The 15,232-nt window shown below is 35.8% G+C and overlaps 3 protein-coding genes across 3 annotated transcripts; 2 read left to right on the top strand and 1 right to left on the bottom strand.

The window, feature by feature from the left end:
* Positions 1-2,254: 2,254 nt before the first annotated feature.
* On the bottom strand, positions 2,255-3,613 carry LOC122301612 (protein FAR1-RELATED SEQUENCE 5-like). Its single transcript, XM_043113019.1, has one exon. It carries the CDS (start codon positions 3,611-3,613, stop codon positions 2,255-2,257), a length of 1,359 nt encoding a protein of 452 aa, XP_042968953.1.
* Positions 3,614-8,195: 4,582 nt separating this feature from the next.
* LOC122297318 (transmembrane protein 53) lies at positions 8,196-13,831 on the top strand. Its single transcript, XM_043107353.1, has 7 exons — positions 8,196-8,463; positions 8,579-9,201; positions 9,303-9,405; positions 11,271-11,479; positions 11,810-12,073; positions 13,531-13,603; positions 13,696-13,831. The coding sequence occupies exons 1-7, from the start codon at positions 8,461-8,463 to the stop codon at positions 13,726-13,728; spliced, it is 1,308 nt and encodes a 435-aa protein (XP_042963287.1). The 5' UTR covers positions 8,196-8,460; the 3' UTR covers positions 13,729-13,831.
* LOC122297328 (syntaxin-112) lies at positions 13,721-14,896 on the top strand. Its single transcript, XM_043107364.1, has one exon. It carries the CDS (start codon positions 13,721-13,723, stop codon positions 14,615-14,617), a length of 897 nt encoding a protein of 298 aa, XP_042963298.1. The 3' UTR covers positions 14,618-14,896.
* The last annotated feature ends 336 nt before the right edge of the window (positions 14,897-15,232 follow it).

The following is a 15,232-nucleotide window of genomic DNA, read 5'->3' as shown; positions in this document are numbered from 1 at the left end:
ACCATACTGTAAGTTTTTCAAGTGGTTGGATGGTAATGAAATGACTGAGTTACAATATAGAGAAAGAATTGATGAACTGTTAAAGAAAGAAAGAGATGTTGAGAAGCTACTTGAGTTGCTCGGAAAGAGGGAGATTGAGCTCCGTAAGATAGTGGAGCGCCTCGAGAGGGTGCAGATGGTGCTGTCCAATAAAAGCGACGAGGTTATGCAAAAGGAGTTGGTGCTTAACCTTTTAATGGTGCTGTCCAATAAAAGGTTATGCTAGGAAATGTGGGATACTGTCACTAGTCACTAAGTAACAACACATCAATTCCAATGCATATATAACTGGAGTGAGCCGAGTGGCTAGTATTTAGAGGAGGATTTTTTCACTTGAGAATATAGGAGACAAAAGGTTTAAGAAAAAAACCTTAACACTTTAATTGGTCAATTGGTCAAGTTCAACACTTTAATTGTCAATTGGTCAAGTTCAACAAAAAGAGTCCTTGCTTAGCCTTAAAAAATACAAAGGAAAGTTGTTATTTCTGCATCCTATCAGTTTAACAAAATTGATACAACCTCTTACTTAGTGATTCTCCACCAAGGGACCCAGGTTCATTCCTACAATAATTAATTTTTTTCCACTCCATTCCAGGTTCATTCTTGCTGGTTGTCCAATAAATATCTACACAAAGTGCACAATCCAAGTGGAAGAAAGTCACAGAAATCAAGCTAAATCCATCCAAGTGCCTCAAATACATTCAATAATAATCATCATCTTATCCAAATGCACAACAAAGTGCACAATCCAAGTGGAATAAAGTCACAAAAATTAGCTAAATCCATCCAAGTGCTTCAAATACACAAAAAATATTCATCATCTTATCCAAGTGCACAACAAAGTGCACTCCATCATTAAATCAAATACATAAAAAATATTCATTTCACAAATTCAAGTGCACAAGAAAGTCCCTAAAATATAATCATTACACACATATTTCATCCTAGGAATACATTCAATAAATGACCCGATATATTTAAACAAAATCAACCATCAAAAGCACTTCCTCAATTCATTGCAAAGGTTGTGATCCGTCCAACCCAAAGTGCACCAATTGTGATTTTTCCAACCCAATTTCCATCTGTAAATAATAACCCAAAATATTAATTGATACCACATAAAAATTAGGATTAAACTTGGAGAAAAAGTTTGATACCACTTACGCTTTCTTGACTCTGAATAGCTATTTCTCGAGACTGGGTTCTAGTAATGTCGATAGCCACGCTTTCTCTTTCGGGAATAGCCTGCTGGAAATGAAAGGTAAGTTATACAGCCATATATTGTAACTTAGTAATAAAATTAAACTTATTATTATACCTGCATATGTCCAACATTAGAGACATCCATCTCAGAAGGGCCAAATAAATTCCTGCATACTTCCGTCACAGGTGTATCTCCTTTATCCACGACCTGGGTATCTCCTCCATTCCGCTAATAATTAATTAACAAACAAATATACATTAAATCTCTCAATCATTAATATCATATAAATAAAATGCAGATATTAAAATATTTGCACCTCTTTATGCTTCCCCTTTGCTGGTGCTTTCTTCGTCTTTGCTTTAGCTTTCTGCATGTCTATCTCCATCTTGGATGCTCTACTTAAAGATGGAGGTCTGCCTTTGCCTCACACAACACGTGGACTACGTACTTCCCCAGAAGCACCGACTATAGTGTCATTCGCCGTACAAGCAACATTGGAACCAATTTGAGTCATCGATGGGCCTTCTTGATTAGCACGATACAACTCAATCATTGCATATAACTTATTTCTCGCATCCTCAGTATTCTCTCTCGAACCCGATGCATAAGTAATCATTTGATAACAAATATTTAAAAGACTTAAATATCTATTCAAATCTGCGTGTTGTTCCCCTGTATCGTAGCTACTGTGGATTAATGTATATCGCCTTCTAATATCCTTCCTCCATCGATCTAAAATATACATTTCAAGCAAAAATTTAATATCATTACACCTGAATACGGCCAAAATGTGACGACACAATATCCCCCTCATCTCAAATAATCCACATGAGCACTTTGCAACTGCATCTTCCTCACTAAAGTCCACAAAATGTTTAACCAACTTAGTGAACTCTTCCAAACAAACTTCATCCTCAACCATATATGTCTTTATTGCACCAACATAATTATGTAACTTTGGATTCAAGTCAATGATACCGTTGACTTGATGTTGAACTTCTTTGAACTTAGCTATCGTGTACAACTCTTGGAACCTCTTTTCAATCGGAGATCTAGATATACAGGGGATTGCACATTAAATGATTGGAAGTCCGCGAGATTTTCATTCTCAATCTTTTTCTTCAATGCATTATCAAATTGGTCTACAAACTCCTTTAAGTTTATCCTAGAATGTACATAACCGTCAAAGAATGCATTCATGCTCTTACTTCGCTGCGTTGTACTCATTCCAGTCCAAAAACACTCCTTCAAAAATGCCGGTACCCAATGCTCACGCTCAACGTATAGGCTCTGCAACCACGGATTATCTCCTAAGTTGTAAGTGGTAAGCAACTGATCCCAACATTTCTCAAACTCATCAACACATTGGGTGTCATATATACATTTCATCAATGCACTCTTGATCCCAGTTTTGTACGAACCATATGAGCCAACCTTCTCAGGAAATTTCTTCAATATATGCCAAAGACAAAATCTATGTCGGGTATTTGGGAAGACAATTGCGATTGCATTTTTCATTGCTCTATTTTGATCAGTGATAATAGCTTTCGGAGCGTTACCATCCATGCATTGCAACCATGTCTCGAATAACCACACAAATGTCTCGGTATCCTCATTAGAAATCAAGCTTGCTCCCAATAGAATTGACTGCCCATGGTGGTTTATACCAACAAATGGTGCAAACGGCATACCATATCGATTCGTTAGGTATGTGGTGTCGAATGTGACCATATCGCCAAAATACTGGTATGCTGCTCTACTACGGGGGTTCGCCCAGAAGACGTTCTTTAACCTCCCATCATCATCTATATCCATCATATAAAAAAACCCAGGATGTTTGTATTGCATCCGTAAAAAATACTGTCGGAGCAGTCCAGCACCACTTGCGCCAAGTCGTACATGTCTTGCCTTATCAATATAATTATGACAATCATTTTCCAAGAATGGGAGATTCTCAAATCCACCCGCACCAACAACGAGAGATCCGTAACTCTTATTCGCTCGGATGCCAGCCAAGTCATTTGTATCTAGGACCCTTTTTACGGCATCACTAACTTCTCTATTACATCGAAAGAAGCGAGATTTCTTTGGACTTAGGCCATGGTTATGGATATTATGTATTGTCGTCAACCGAAGCACTCCATCTTGCCTTAAGGCATTAATCTTTACCTTACATTCCGTCTTTCCTGTTGGATTGGCAACATTTAGAGTCCTATTCCAGGCCTTCCCACCACGGGCACAAGAAAGAGTGAAGTATCTAACAGAGTCATCTTCTTCTCTCTCAGTCCGTTTTATCATCACCCCAAACCTGCATTTTTTACCATATTCCTTAAAATAACTTAATAGCTCTTCAAGGGAATTAAACTCCATTCCCGACTTTGGCTTATCAATCGTATCATCATCAACCACTTAGACATTCTGAGATTTCTTGGCACTGCCATTATTAGAGTCATCAACTATAGGAGATCCACATGGCGCTTCAAATTCCCCACCATCAGTAGTATTATCCAGCCCTGAATCAACTATTTTGCTCGTGGCAGAGCTTGTATTGCTGATATGACTCGGAGGTTCCATAATATGTTGAAATGAGTAACCAGCATTATGCAAAAAATTATAAAAGGTCATCAATTAAACTATTGCAATTAAGCCAGCTTATTCTTTTAATAGTTGCAACAAAGCCAACTTATTAAGAATAAATTAGGATAAGTTATCACTACTTGTATGTTGATTGGATATTGGTTACCAGCCGAATATGGTAGAAAAGTTGGTGACCACGTAGGCATTAGTCCAAAGTAACCAGACATATAATTTGGAATGTTTTGACTAGTTGATGGTTTGGCCTAACATGTTATTAGATAAAGTTCAAAATGTATTTTGAAAAACACACTATAAACAGTACCAATGTTAAATATTTTTCCAATTATATAACATACATACCTTAGATGGGGGATTTGAGCTATTGGATGTTTGCGTAGTTGGTTGTTCTTTCTCGTTTCCCATGCTGGGAAAATATAATAGAACTGTCAACAATTAAGTAAAGCCAATAAATCTACAATCGTAAATACTTTCTAATTCCATTTAATCATATGACCACATAATATTAATTGCAACCTCAAGTCTCTTACCACATGAATATATTAACATTTATATTCATCAACTAGTGCCAGATTGTATCTTCATTAACTGGTGCCACATTTATATATTAACAACAGATTGTGCATGCTAATAAAGATAGAAACCATTTATAATCAACTATTGTTAATGAAGAAATAATGAAATAAACAATCAAATAATTGTTCAAAAAAAAAAACAATCAAATATTTTTATTCTTAACACATTTCACGCTCTCTGTACTTATTAAAAAAAAAAACATTTCATGCTTTGTTTTGTCAAATGAATACCAAGCAACAGAAAAAAAAAAAAATTCTGGAAAACAAACAAAGAACGACAACGGCAGAGCAAAAACCCAGATCAAACCGTTCTAATGTTTACCTACAAATGCAGATGAAAGAAAATGTAGATGAAAGAAAAAGCTGCCTACCCAGTTAAAGCTCGTCGGTTTAGGTCTCTGGTTCCGATTTGGGCTCCTGCGCAGGTTTCGTCGCTCGGGTTCTTCTGTTTCTTCGCTCGGGTTCTTCTCTTTCCCACGCTCAAGGCAGATCAAAGCAGCTGGAAAAATGTGAAATGCAAGCTCGTCGGTGAGGTGGGAGGACTGGAAGATGGGAATGGCGCTATAGTTCAAATCACGTGAAATGTCCCCCCTCCCCCCCCCCCCCCCCCCCGCAATCCCGCGTTACCTTTTTTTTTAATTAATTACTGGTTGACGTGGCAACTGCCACGTCAGCAGAGATGGCCCGGCGGGTTACTCCCCGGGGGTATATAGCAGAACTGATTTAAGAATACGATGGTTACAAAGATGAGACATCGGTGATGACAATGAAGATGATCGGTTTTGAGCGTATAACACTCGTCTCCCAAGGTATTTACAATTGCAAAAATATGTCTTTTCTTTCCTGAAATTTCCATGCTCGCTAACGAAGATGCTTTGTCATATACTCTGTCTATTGAGACTATAGGATAGAATTTTTTTAAAATATATGGAATAGAAGGGTACCATGGCGGCTATATCGTTATACTCTTTCTTTCATTGAACAGTCAGATGGAAGTTCACAAAAACGCCATCAATGGTAATGGTTTTCTTGCTTTGGTTTGTGTCTTTTTGGAACCACATTTTGCAATGGATTTGCACAAAAATCTTGAAAATGTTTTTGTCCAAAGGAGCTTTGCTACCCACACACCACAATTTTTTTTTTAGTTTATTCTTCTTAAATTAATTGAATTCGTTTACTCATTATCCATATGCCAAACATTTGGTAAAAGAAAAAAATAAAAAAAATATAGTGTGTAGACTTATATTCAGAATTTTTCTAAGGGCAATGCTATTATGCCCCTAATTTATACGAGTAATGATACACATAAAATGAATGAGGATATATTTGTAAAGTGGTGTTACTTTTATATGGTATTTTACAATAATACCCTTCATTTTAAAATATGATTGTGAAATATATTGTGAAAAGTATTGTGTTTATTATTTTTCATATTTAAGACAAAATGGCTTCCGAAAACACAAAAAGAGAGAGGCTATCATCCTAAATTCCTTTACCTTGTTATTTATATGTTTTAAATTTTTTTCATAAGTCCGTGGTAGGACATTGTGGTGTCACACAATGAGGCATAGTGCATGATATAAAGTAGGGAGCATAGTAACATTTTTCTTATAACAATATATACTCTATGTATCATTTTATCTCACTTTAATCCTTATCAAAGTTATGACAAAAGATTGAGAGAATCCAAATCCTCCGTTCCCAATAACACATATGCATCTTATGAATCAATTTTCGTGTTGAATATCAAGTAAAAATAAATAAATATATAAATTTGGTCAAACTTCTCCAATGCTATGAGGTAATTAGGTTTAGGAGTGTATGTAATTTTGTTTTAAATAACTCTTTGTGGAATAGGTTAATTTGAAGAGGACCAGTCAACTAAATACATGTGAAGCTTCATAAATTGCTACATCTCATTTATAAAAAAAATATTTTCAAAAACAATTAATCAACTTTTTATATATAAAAAAAATGATTTAAATTAAAACGAAAACTGAACAACCACCAAATTATCAAGGGTTGAGAGTTTGAAATTGCAGGAGTATTTTCGTCGAAAAATATTTAAATGGATCAATAATTTGCACCTTTGATTATGAGGGTTTTGCATTTTGAAATCCAAACTACCAAAAGTAACAGTGTACCTTTGAATAAGGAGGAATGTTATATATAGTTATAATTTTACGAATAAGACTCATTTTACTAATTTTTTTTTAATTTTTAATTTTATAATTTTCAGTATATCAATAACTGACACATAAATAAATATTTTTTTTTTTTATAATTTTTTCTTAAATACAATTAGCATTGATCACCTCTTCATCTATTTTTAATTTTTGCAAATAGAATATTTCTCGACCTTATCGAGAGAACTTACGACATCACCCTCATTTTTTATTATGATTAAAAAAAAAACTAATTTAACTCAAGAATTCTTAGGTTGCATTTGGATGTTGAGTTGAGTTGAGTTAAATTCAGTATTTTATGAATAGTAATGAGTTAAGATAATGAAGTGAGTTCTGTGAGACCAATCTAAGATAAGTTTAGATGTATTTAGATATTAAGATAATTTTAGTCTTATTTATAAGAAGTTGAAAAAGGTTGTGAGTCTTACATATAAAGAGTTGTTAAGTTAAAAAAAATTATAGGTCTCACGTGCAATGAGATTTTAAATTGAGACGAATTTAATAATTTGAGAGTTGTGTGCTTAAATATTAGATTTAGGTTAAAATTAGACTGAACTGAATTGATTTTAATGCATTCCTTCATCCAAACTAGCACTTAGAATTGCAAGTTTCTCTCTTTAATAGTTAATGATTATGGTGTAACCAGTCCGGTTTTGGATAAAATTTAAGGCCGAACCAGGATGTACCGGTTTTAAATTTTCAAAAATTGATTACACATTGATTACCCTCATAAATTAGTACATCCGGTTTTACCGGTTCCAGTCTAGTTTGGTCCGATTTTTCAGTTTTAATATATTAAGTATATTAATATTATTAATGTATTTATCAAAAGAAATATATTGAGAATTTATTAGATAATAAAATGTTTTTAATATATATATTTTATATTTAAAACATATAATCAAATAACTATTCATGTTTAAGATTAAAATGTTATATTATAAATTATAATATATTATTTCATACATAATTATATATAATATTAAAAAATAATAAAATATATATAATATGTGAACCATTCCGATCTGATATTAGAAAATGTAAAACCGATTCTGGACCGAATTTAATCGATTTTTAAAATAAAGGAACTGATTCTAGACCAATTGGTCAAAAAATGAACCTAACCAACTAGTCTAGTTTGGTCTGACCGATTTTTCAATTTTTTGATTTATTTTTACACCACAGTAATGATGCATTTTTGGGAGTTTGATCAAAGAGAACATAAGGTTGTTGGAGAGTGGTAGAAAGTTTAAGAGAAATTTCTACCGAAGCATTTGCACCGATGGGTGCTTTTTAATTATTTTTATATTTTGTTATTTTTTCTTAACTGTTAAAAATATGTATTAAATAATTTTTTTTTGTTTTTATTTTTTTTCTTAACTAAATATTTTTCTTAATATTTAAGAGAAAAAAAAAACAACAAAAACAATATGGAAAAAGGTATGCTTCCCGCTTGGGACTCCTCTGGGAAATATTTTTTTATTATTTAGTGATTCAGTAAATATTTTTTAATAATGTTGTAAAATTAAAAAAAAAAATTTAAATAAAAGTAATGAAAAAAAAATGACAGAATGCATTAGCGGGAGGCCCAGCAGTGCCGTAGTCCCACCCAACCAATATTTTGAAGGCAATCGATAGTTCCATCGGTCTCCGCTGAACTACCCAAAGTTTATTGATCCGTAGCGTAGGGTAGGGTAGTCGTGAAAACCAGACTTTTTGGGTCAGTGTTACCAAATTGTGGGAGGGGGGAACCGGGAGAGAGCTTGGTTTGAATGGCGGGGAGTTCTCCAAAATTACTGAGAATAATGGGGTGCTATGTGCTCTCAGTCTGGCGCTAACGGTCTCCCTGTTCCTTACGAAAATGGTGGGTATATGCTTGTACCATTGCTCCTGCATTCAAGTTCCATATCACAACCCCATAGCACCGAATTAGGTCACGGCTGTTTGGTTTCTACTTATATCTACTTCGAATTTTCAAGGTTCCGGCGATGGAAGCTCCGGTGAAGTTCCTTTGCGGTCATTCCATTCTCAATCGCCAAGTCTTCGCCAGAACCGCACACTCACTACCCTCGCTCGTAGTCTCTTCGGTCACTCGTCGAGAGATAAGACCGCGGTTCTCTCTTTCACACGCTCACTCTTCATTTTCGGCTGTCCCTTCCAATCCGAATCCCTTCTCGTTTCTTTCCTTCTCCCAGCACTTTACTTCACCAATTCCGACAGATAGTTTTAGCCAATTCCTGTCCCGTTCAAATGGCGGAGTTTCCATCTGGAGTCGTTCTCCGGGGAATTCTATTGTGAATGGGAGTAATTCGGGGGTTTTGGGTGATAAAGAGCGCGTCGTAACGGTGGTGTTGTTGGGTTGGCTCGGGGCCGAGACCAAACACCTGAAGAGATACGTTGAGTGGTACAACTCCAGGGGCCTTCACGCGGTGACTTTCGTGGTTGAAGTGAGAGAGCTGCTGTGCTTTGATTTGGGCCAAAGGCTCGAGCAGCGTATGTCGGCGCTTGCTGACGAGCTCGTTTCGTGGGTATCGGAGAGGGAGGAGGACGGTAGAGAACGATGCTTGGTTTTTCACACCTTTAGCAACACGGGTTGGCTTAGGTTGATTAGTCAAACTCTCTCATGGTTTTTTGCTTTACACATTTGGAGATACTTGTTTGTGGGCTGTTTTGGCGATTTTCATAATTGTTTTCATGTTGCAGCTATGGCGCCATTCTTAATGCTTTCGAGGGTAGAAAGGACCTGATGGATAAGATCAAAGGCTGCATTGTTGATTCGGGAGGAGGAGACCAGTTTAATCCTCAGGTTTTTATGTCGTCCCGGTTGAAATTCTGTTAATGGTTTTCCAAGTCTTTCGTAAAGTAAAAATATGTTTGTTCTTTTCATTGATAGCCCATGGATCTTTACATGTTTCATAGCATTGGTTATGTACGTCTGAGATGAAAACTGTCTGTGTATGCGGTTGTGTGTGTTTTTTATTTCTTTGGTAATATCTAATGACCAAATATAGATGATGTTAATGGACTGAACTTCAGTTGACTAAAGTATCGCCTTCAAATCTACAGGTTGATAAACACAACTCACCTCATACCTTAGAGTATATAAACTATAAAGTAGCTAAAATGAATTAATGCTCATTGATATAACACTCTCTCTCTCCCCCTCCCCAGTTTGGTAAGAGTCTGAGCGTGTGAAAATTGGACTGAGCACTTGGGCTGCTACATCTTTCTTGTGAGGCTGTCCCATTTAGTTCAGTGATACTTTGTTGCTAACAATCGCAACTAGAGTTACTACTGAAACTAGTTCAATTATGGTTATAAGCATTATCGATTATATGTTATTTCTACCTCAGTTTTTAATGTCCAGCTATGCCATTTAACTGAGTTGTCAAAGCAGCTATGTGGCATAGCAATGCATATGCTGGTTTTTCTTCCCCTTTCATTGATTCATATTGATTGTGCCATCATTGACATGGGAAAGAAATTTATTTATCCTAACAAAAAGAGAAAAAGAAGAAGAGAGGAAAATCGGATCTTTAAGCAAACCGGTAACTTATCTAGTGGACTTGGGACGTCTTTGCTTTGCCTTGAAAGCGTTCGATTTACATTTAACTCTTACTTGGTGGTATCCCTTGGCCACTTTGTCTTGGACGCTCATCTGTGATTCTTCTCTTCTTGGAATGCGATTCTTGTCTCTGAAGCATTTTCTTCCCAGGTAAATCTCCCATTAATCTAACAGAATGCAGTGAGCTGCAATACTTCAAAAGCAAGAACTGAAGTTTTGTTTACTGGCACTTGGCAACTAAGATTTTTAAACAGTGATGAAGTGACCTAAGTAGATTCTACTGTCCAAATCACCCCAGGCAGTTCGACCGAACCATTATTGACCTTGCCTGATTTGTTTCAACATCGTAACCCTGCAGTGTGGTTTTACTAGAGTTGCATCTGTGGATAATTATTTAGTTTCTAAACAACCAGTCTCAATTTTCAAATTTAAGATAATATCATCAATATCAGCTTTAATGCGCACAGCAACTGCATTTTTGGGCATGGGGTGTGATGATTAAATTAAAAAGTGAAGTGTGCATCTCTTTTGTTACTAAATGTTTCAACCTAGATCAAGGTTCTAATATCGTCGAATTGCCATTTTGGCTCACTGGCTTCAGGATTCTGATTTCTGACAAGTTTTGTAGGGGGATAGAGTCTTACTTCTATTCCAGGACTTGGAGAATGATTTTTCATACTGGAAACCAAGAGTAGGGCCACCAATGAGTTTGTTTGTCTCCTATGTCCAATACCTGTCCTTTCCTCTTAAAACCTTTTACTTTCAGTTACTAGAATCCTCTGTTGTTTATCCTTCTTCAACCACGTTTTCCAGCTCTGAGTGAAGTTAAAATTTCAGTCCTTTGTTACATCATTTTGATTGTAGACTCTTTTTTTTCAAAAAAAATTAAAAGAGGACGGAACCCCATAGTCTTATCAATAAACCCTCATTCATGGTGGAATGTCACTGTTCTAACACTATTGAATACCTTGGCGGTTACATTGATTTGAGTCTCTCACCTTTCAAATTCATCCTTATTAATGAGTATTTTCTTTGAGGATGTTATCCACACTTCATTTTAATCAAGTATAAAGATATTAGATGTTAACTTGTCTTAACCTTGACAGGTGTGGGCAGCAGGATTTGCGACTGCTATACTGAAGAAACGCAGTTCTGCAGTATACCCTGTAGTTGACAGTGGAGAATTGAATGAATTCAACAGTGAAATGAACATGTCAAAGATGCAAGAAAATAAACCTCCACTAATTGAAACAGTGCTTCTATCTGTCTTAGAGAAGTTTTTCGCAGTGGTTCTAAAACTGCCTGATGTGGAATGGTAAGTGTGTTGTTATCATGTTTTAACACTGCTACCATATTATTTAACTAAATGCACTGCAAATATCATACAGTTGTAACTTTGCTGTCATATTGATTATCAAACGACTGCATATCCTCCTGTTCCTAGATGATAAGTAGCTGGCTGTATTGGATAAAAGAAAAACTCTACTCAGCAGCCCTACACCACACACATGCTGAGGGGAAAAAAAAAGGATAAAAAATAAAGACCCACATAAGCAGGTATGTGGTATAAGGCTGTTGAGTAGAAGAACTCTTTAAAAAAATGGCCAGAATTTTGATTGCAATTAATGCTTGTTTTGTTTTGCAGGAGGTTAAAAAGGGTTGTTTCCAATCTCTCAAAAACCCAGTCTTATTTTCCTCAGCTTTACCTCTATAGTACAGCCGACAAAGTCGTTCCATTTCAGACTGTAGAGTTCTTTATTGAGGAACAGAGAAGGATGGGGAGAAAAGTAAGGTCTTTCAACTTTGGATCTTCACCGCATGTTGACCATTATAGGACTTTCCCCAACAAATATTCATCAGAGCTTCATGATTTCCTCCTGAACGAGTGTTTTGCTAAAGTTGAGCAGTTGTAAGTCCTGCAAATGCAGATTATCCCCCGTACGATTGTCATGTTACCTCTTCAGATAGCAAAAAAAAAAAAAAAAAACAAAAAATAAAAATAAAAATAAAAATAAATTGTCATGTTACCTCTTTCATGTATTGTTTGCAGCATTAGTTTGCTTAAACTAGCTGAACTTCCAAGGAATAGATAAAATTTGAATTTGACAAGCAAAATATCGACTCAAGTTCGCCTTATTTATTGAACGAATTGAGTCTAAACAAAATCTTATGCTCATTTACAAGTATTGTGCAGTTTCTATAGTTTATGTCAAAACATATAATTCCTCTATGTTTACTCTACATGACTTTTGAAAGTCTTTTCTGAATGGGATAAATACATTTTGTATTTTCAAACTATTAAGAGTTTACATTTTACGCACTAAACTATCAAAATTGACATATTAAACTCTCAAACTACTGTAAACTCACACTTTGTACCCTTAAGATTTAATCAACAAGATAGAAAAAATCTATTTATCATTCATTTTCTCATTATCTTCACATCATTCCATGACGTGGTATTAGATAATAAGTTCACAAGTGAAATATAATAAATAATCTTTAATCAGATCTGTTACGTCATGGGACGATGAGAATTGAGATAATAAATAACATTGCTTTTTATATACTACTAAAATATGAAACGCTGTCGTACTGTCTAAGGTGTCCATAGAGCAACCGACTTATGTTTGGGCAGAGATTCACAAGTGCCTCCTCGCAAATCAACGGCTATTTCTATTCTCAACGGAATTTTGAATTTTAAACACCTACAGCAAGACAGTTACATATAACTGCAAGGAAAACTGAATGATCGCAATTCCTCCCACTCTCTAAAGCCTCAATTGAAGAGTTTCTTCTTCTTTTCACAACCCAAAAATTTGCTCTCATCACTATAACCCTAACTCCGTCGTGTTATATAAACCCGGAGGGAGAAGGAAGAACTTCGGAAATCAACAAGCTTTTTCTCAGAGCAAGGCCTTTGATTTCTCCAAGGTTTTACGGAAACCCACTTTTGAGTTTCTTTCTTTTCCTTCTTGGTTTTCGTATGTTTTAGAAGTTTTAGGAATTCTTTGGATTCCGTAATGCCGTTGATTCGATTGGTAATATACGGGGGTTTTCATTCTCATTGTGTATAATCCAGTCTTGAAGTCGTTGGATTTCCATGGTTTTTTAGGTGACGACCATCGTTTTTCCTTCTTGGTTTCTTCCTTTATGGTTTTTCTTTAGTAATTGAACTTTGAATTGCCGAAGATCTGAGCAGTCATCCATGCAGTAGTTTCTTTTTCATTCTTGCCAAAGCCGTTCGTGAAAGAACGGTTTCCCATTTTGTCCATAGTGTCTGATATTTTCTAGTGGCCTTAATGTGTAGTTTTCTTGTATACGTCCCAAATTTCATGTTTTTTTATTTTTACCTGTTTGATTTAGTTCTCTTGGAGCGGTAACTCAAAGGGAAACAGTGGATCCTCAGAGGTCCCTCCAAAATTTCAATCTTTTGAGGGTAAAGTTCGTGCGTTTCTCTTTAAAATTAAATTTCTTTTTAAGCTCTGAATGCATTTAATACTGTAATGGATTTTGTTGACACTTTTGCAGGTGGATACTGCAAATTCTTTTAAAGATGAATGATCTCATGACACAATCATTCTTAAGTTATGTGGAACTGAAGAAACAGGCCCAGAAGGACCTTGAAGCAGATCTTGATTTTGAAGCAGGCCAACTCAACCACACTGAGGAACATAACCTCTCTCAGTTTTTTCAAGAAGTTGGAGTAATTAAGGGTGAAATGGAAGAGATAACCAATCTCTTATTTGATCTTCAACACTTGAATGAAGAGACAAAGTCAACCCACAGTGCTAAAGTTCTTCGAGGGCTAAGAGACCGAATGGACTCAGACATGGTTGCAGTTCTCAGAAAAGCCATGATTGTTAAGGCAAGGCTAGAAGCGCTTGATCGATCCAATGTGACCAATCGCAGGGTCTCAGAAGCATATAAAGAGGGAAGTCCGGTTGACAGGACAAGGATATCTGTAACAAATGGTTTGAGAGTCAAACTTAAGGAAATGATGAATGATTTCCAATCCTTGAGAGAGAATATTCTTTCAGATCATAAGGAAGATCTCAAGAGGAGGTACTATACTGCAACCGGCGAACTACCAAGCGAGGAGGTTATTGAAAAGATGGTTTCAGGGGCTGTGAAAGTTCAACTATTTGAAGAGAAAACCGAGACGAATTTGAGGAGTAAAGAGAGGCATGAAGCTGTGATGGGTATTCAGAGGAGCTTGAACAAGCTTCATCAGGTCTTCATTGACATGGCCATTATGGTTGAGACACAAGGGGAAAAGATTGATGATATCGAAGAGAACTTGGCCAATGTGGGTAGCTTTATCAATGGTGGAACTAACAGTCTTTACTATGCCAATCAAATGAAGAAGAAGAACAAGAAATGGGCTTTATGGGTTTGTGTTGTGCTGCTGATTATACTGTTAGTGTGCATCATTTCTATGCTAGCTTCTTGAAGGGAAAAGGTCAGAAAATCATTTGTAGACTGCAAAGCGGCTCATGGTTTCTGACGCCTAAGTGAGGGGGGTTTTCTGTTTAACTTAATCTCTAATTAAGCTGTTCTGAGCGCTCATAGTCTCATAGAGGGGTTGTTTTCTTTTTGCTGCTTTAATGGATTTTGGCTTGTTAGATATCATTTTACCATTTTGGTATAATGATTCCTGTATGCTGTTGTGTTCGCTTAACTGGTGGCAAGATTTAATGAGAAATAGATTTTCTAAATTGAATTGATTAAAGTGTAGTGTTCCTCTTGTTTTTATCAGCTGTTTTCCTTCTCTACTATATTTTCTAAATCCAACATGATTGCTAAAAAAGGCTGAATCAACTGCTGTTATGGGGTTTTAAAGGGGAAAAAGGAAACAAGAAATTAAAATTAGGGGAATCAATCAGTTGAGTCTAATAGTATCATCCGTTTGATTTTTTATGCACGAATGTGAGAAGAAAGCGAAAGAAGATAACAATTGCATAGCTTCATTTTGCAAGAGTTCAATGAAGATTTATCGATGACCAGACAAGCCAAAGTGTCCTTTAAAGATTTATATAAAAATAAATAAATAAATAAATAAAGAAGC

The sequence above is a fragment of the Carya illinoinensis genome, chromosome 2 (assembly GCF_018687715.1).
Source record: "Carya illinoinensis cultivar Pawnee chromosome 2, C.illinoinensisPawnee_v1, whole genome shotgun sequence".
In the NCBI taxonomy this organism is placed as follows: Eukaryota; Viridiplantae; Streptophyta; class Magnoliopsida; order Fagales; family Juglandaceae; genus Carya; species Carya illinoinensis.
Note: the sequence above shows the minus strand (reverse complement) of the source record. Positions and strands in the feature narration are given on the sequence as shown.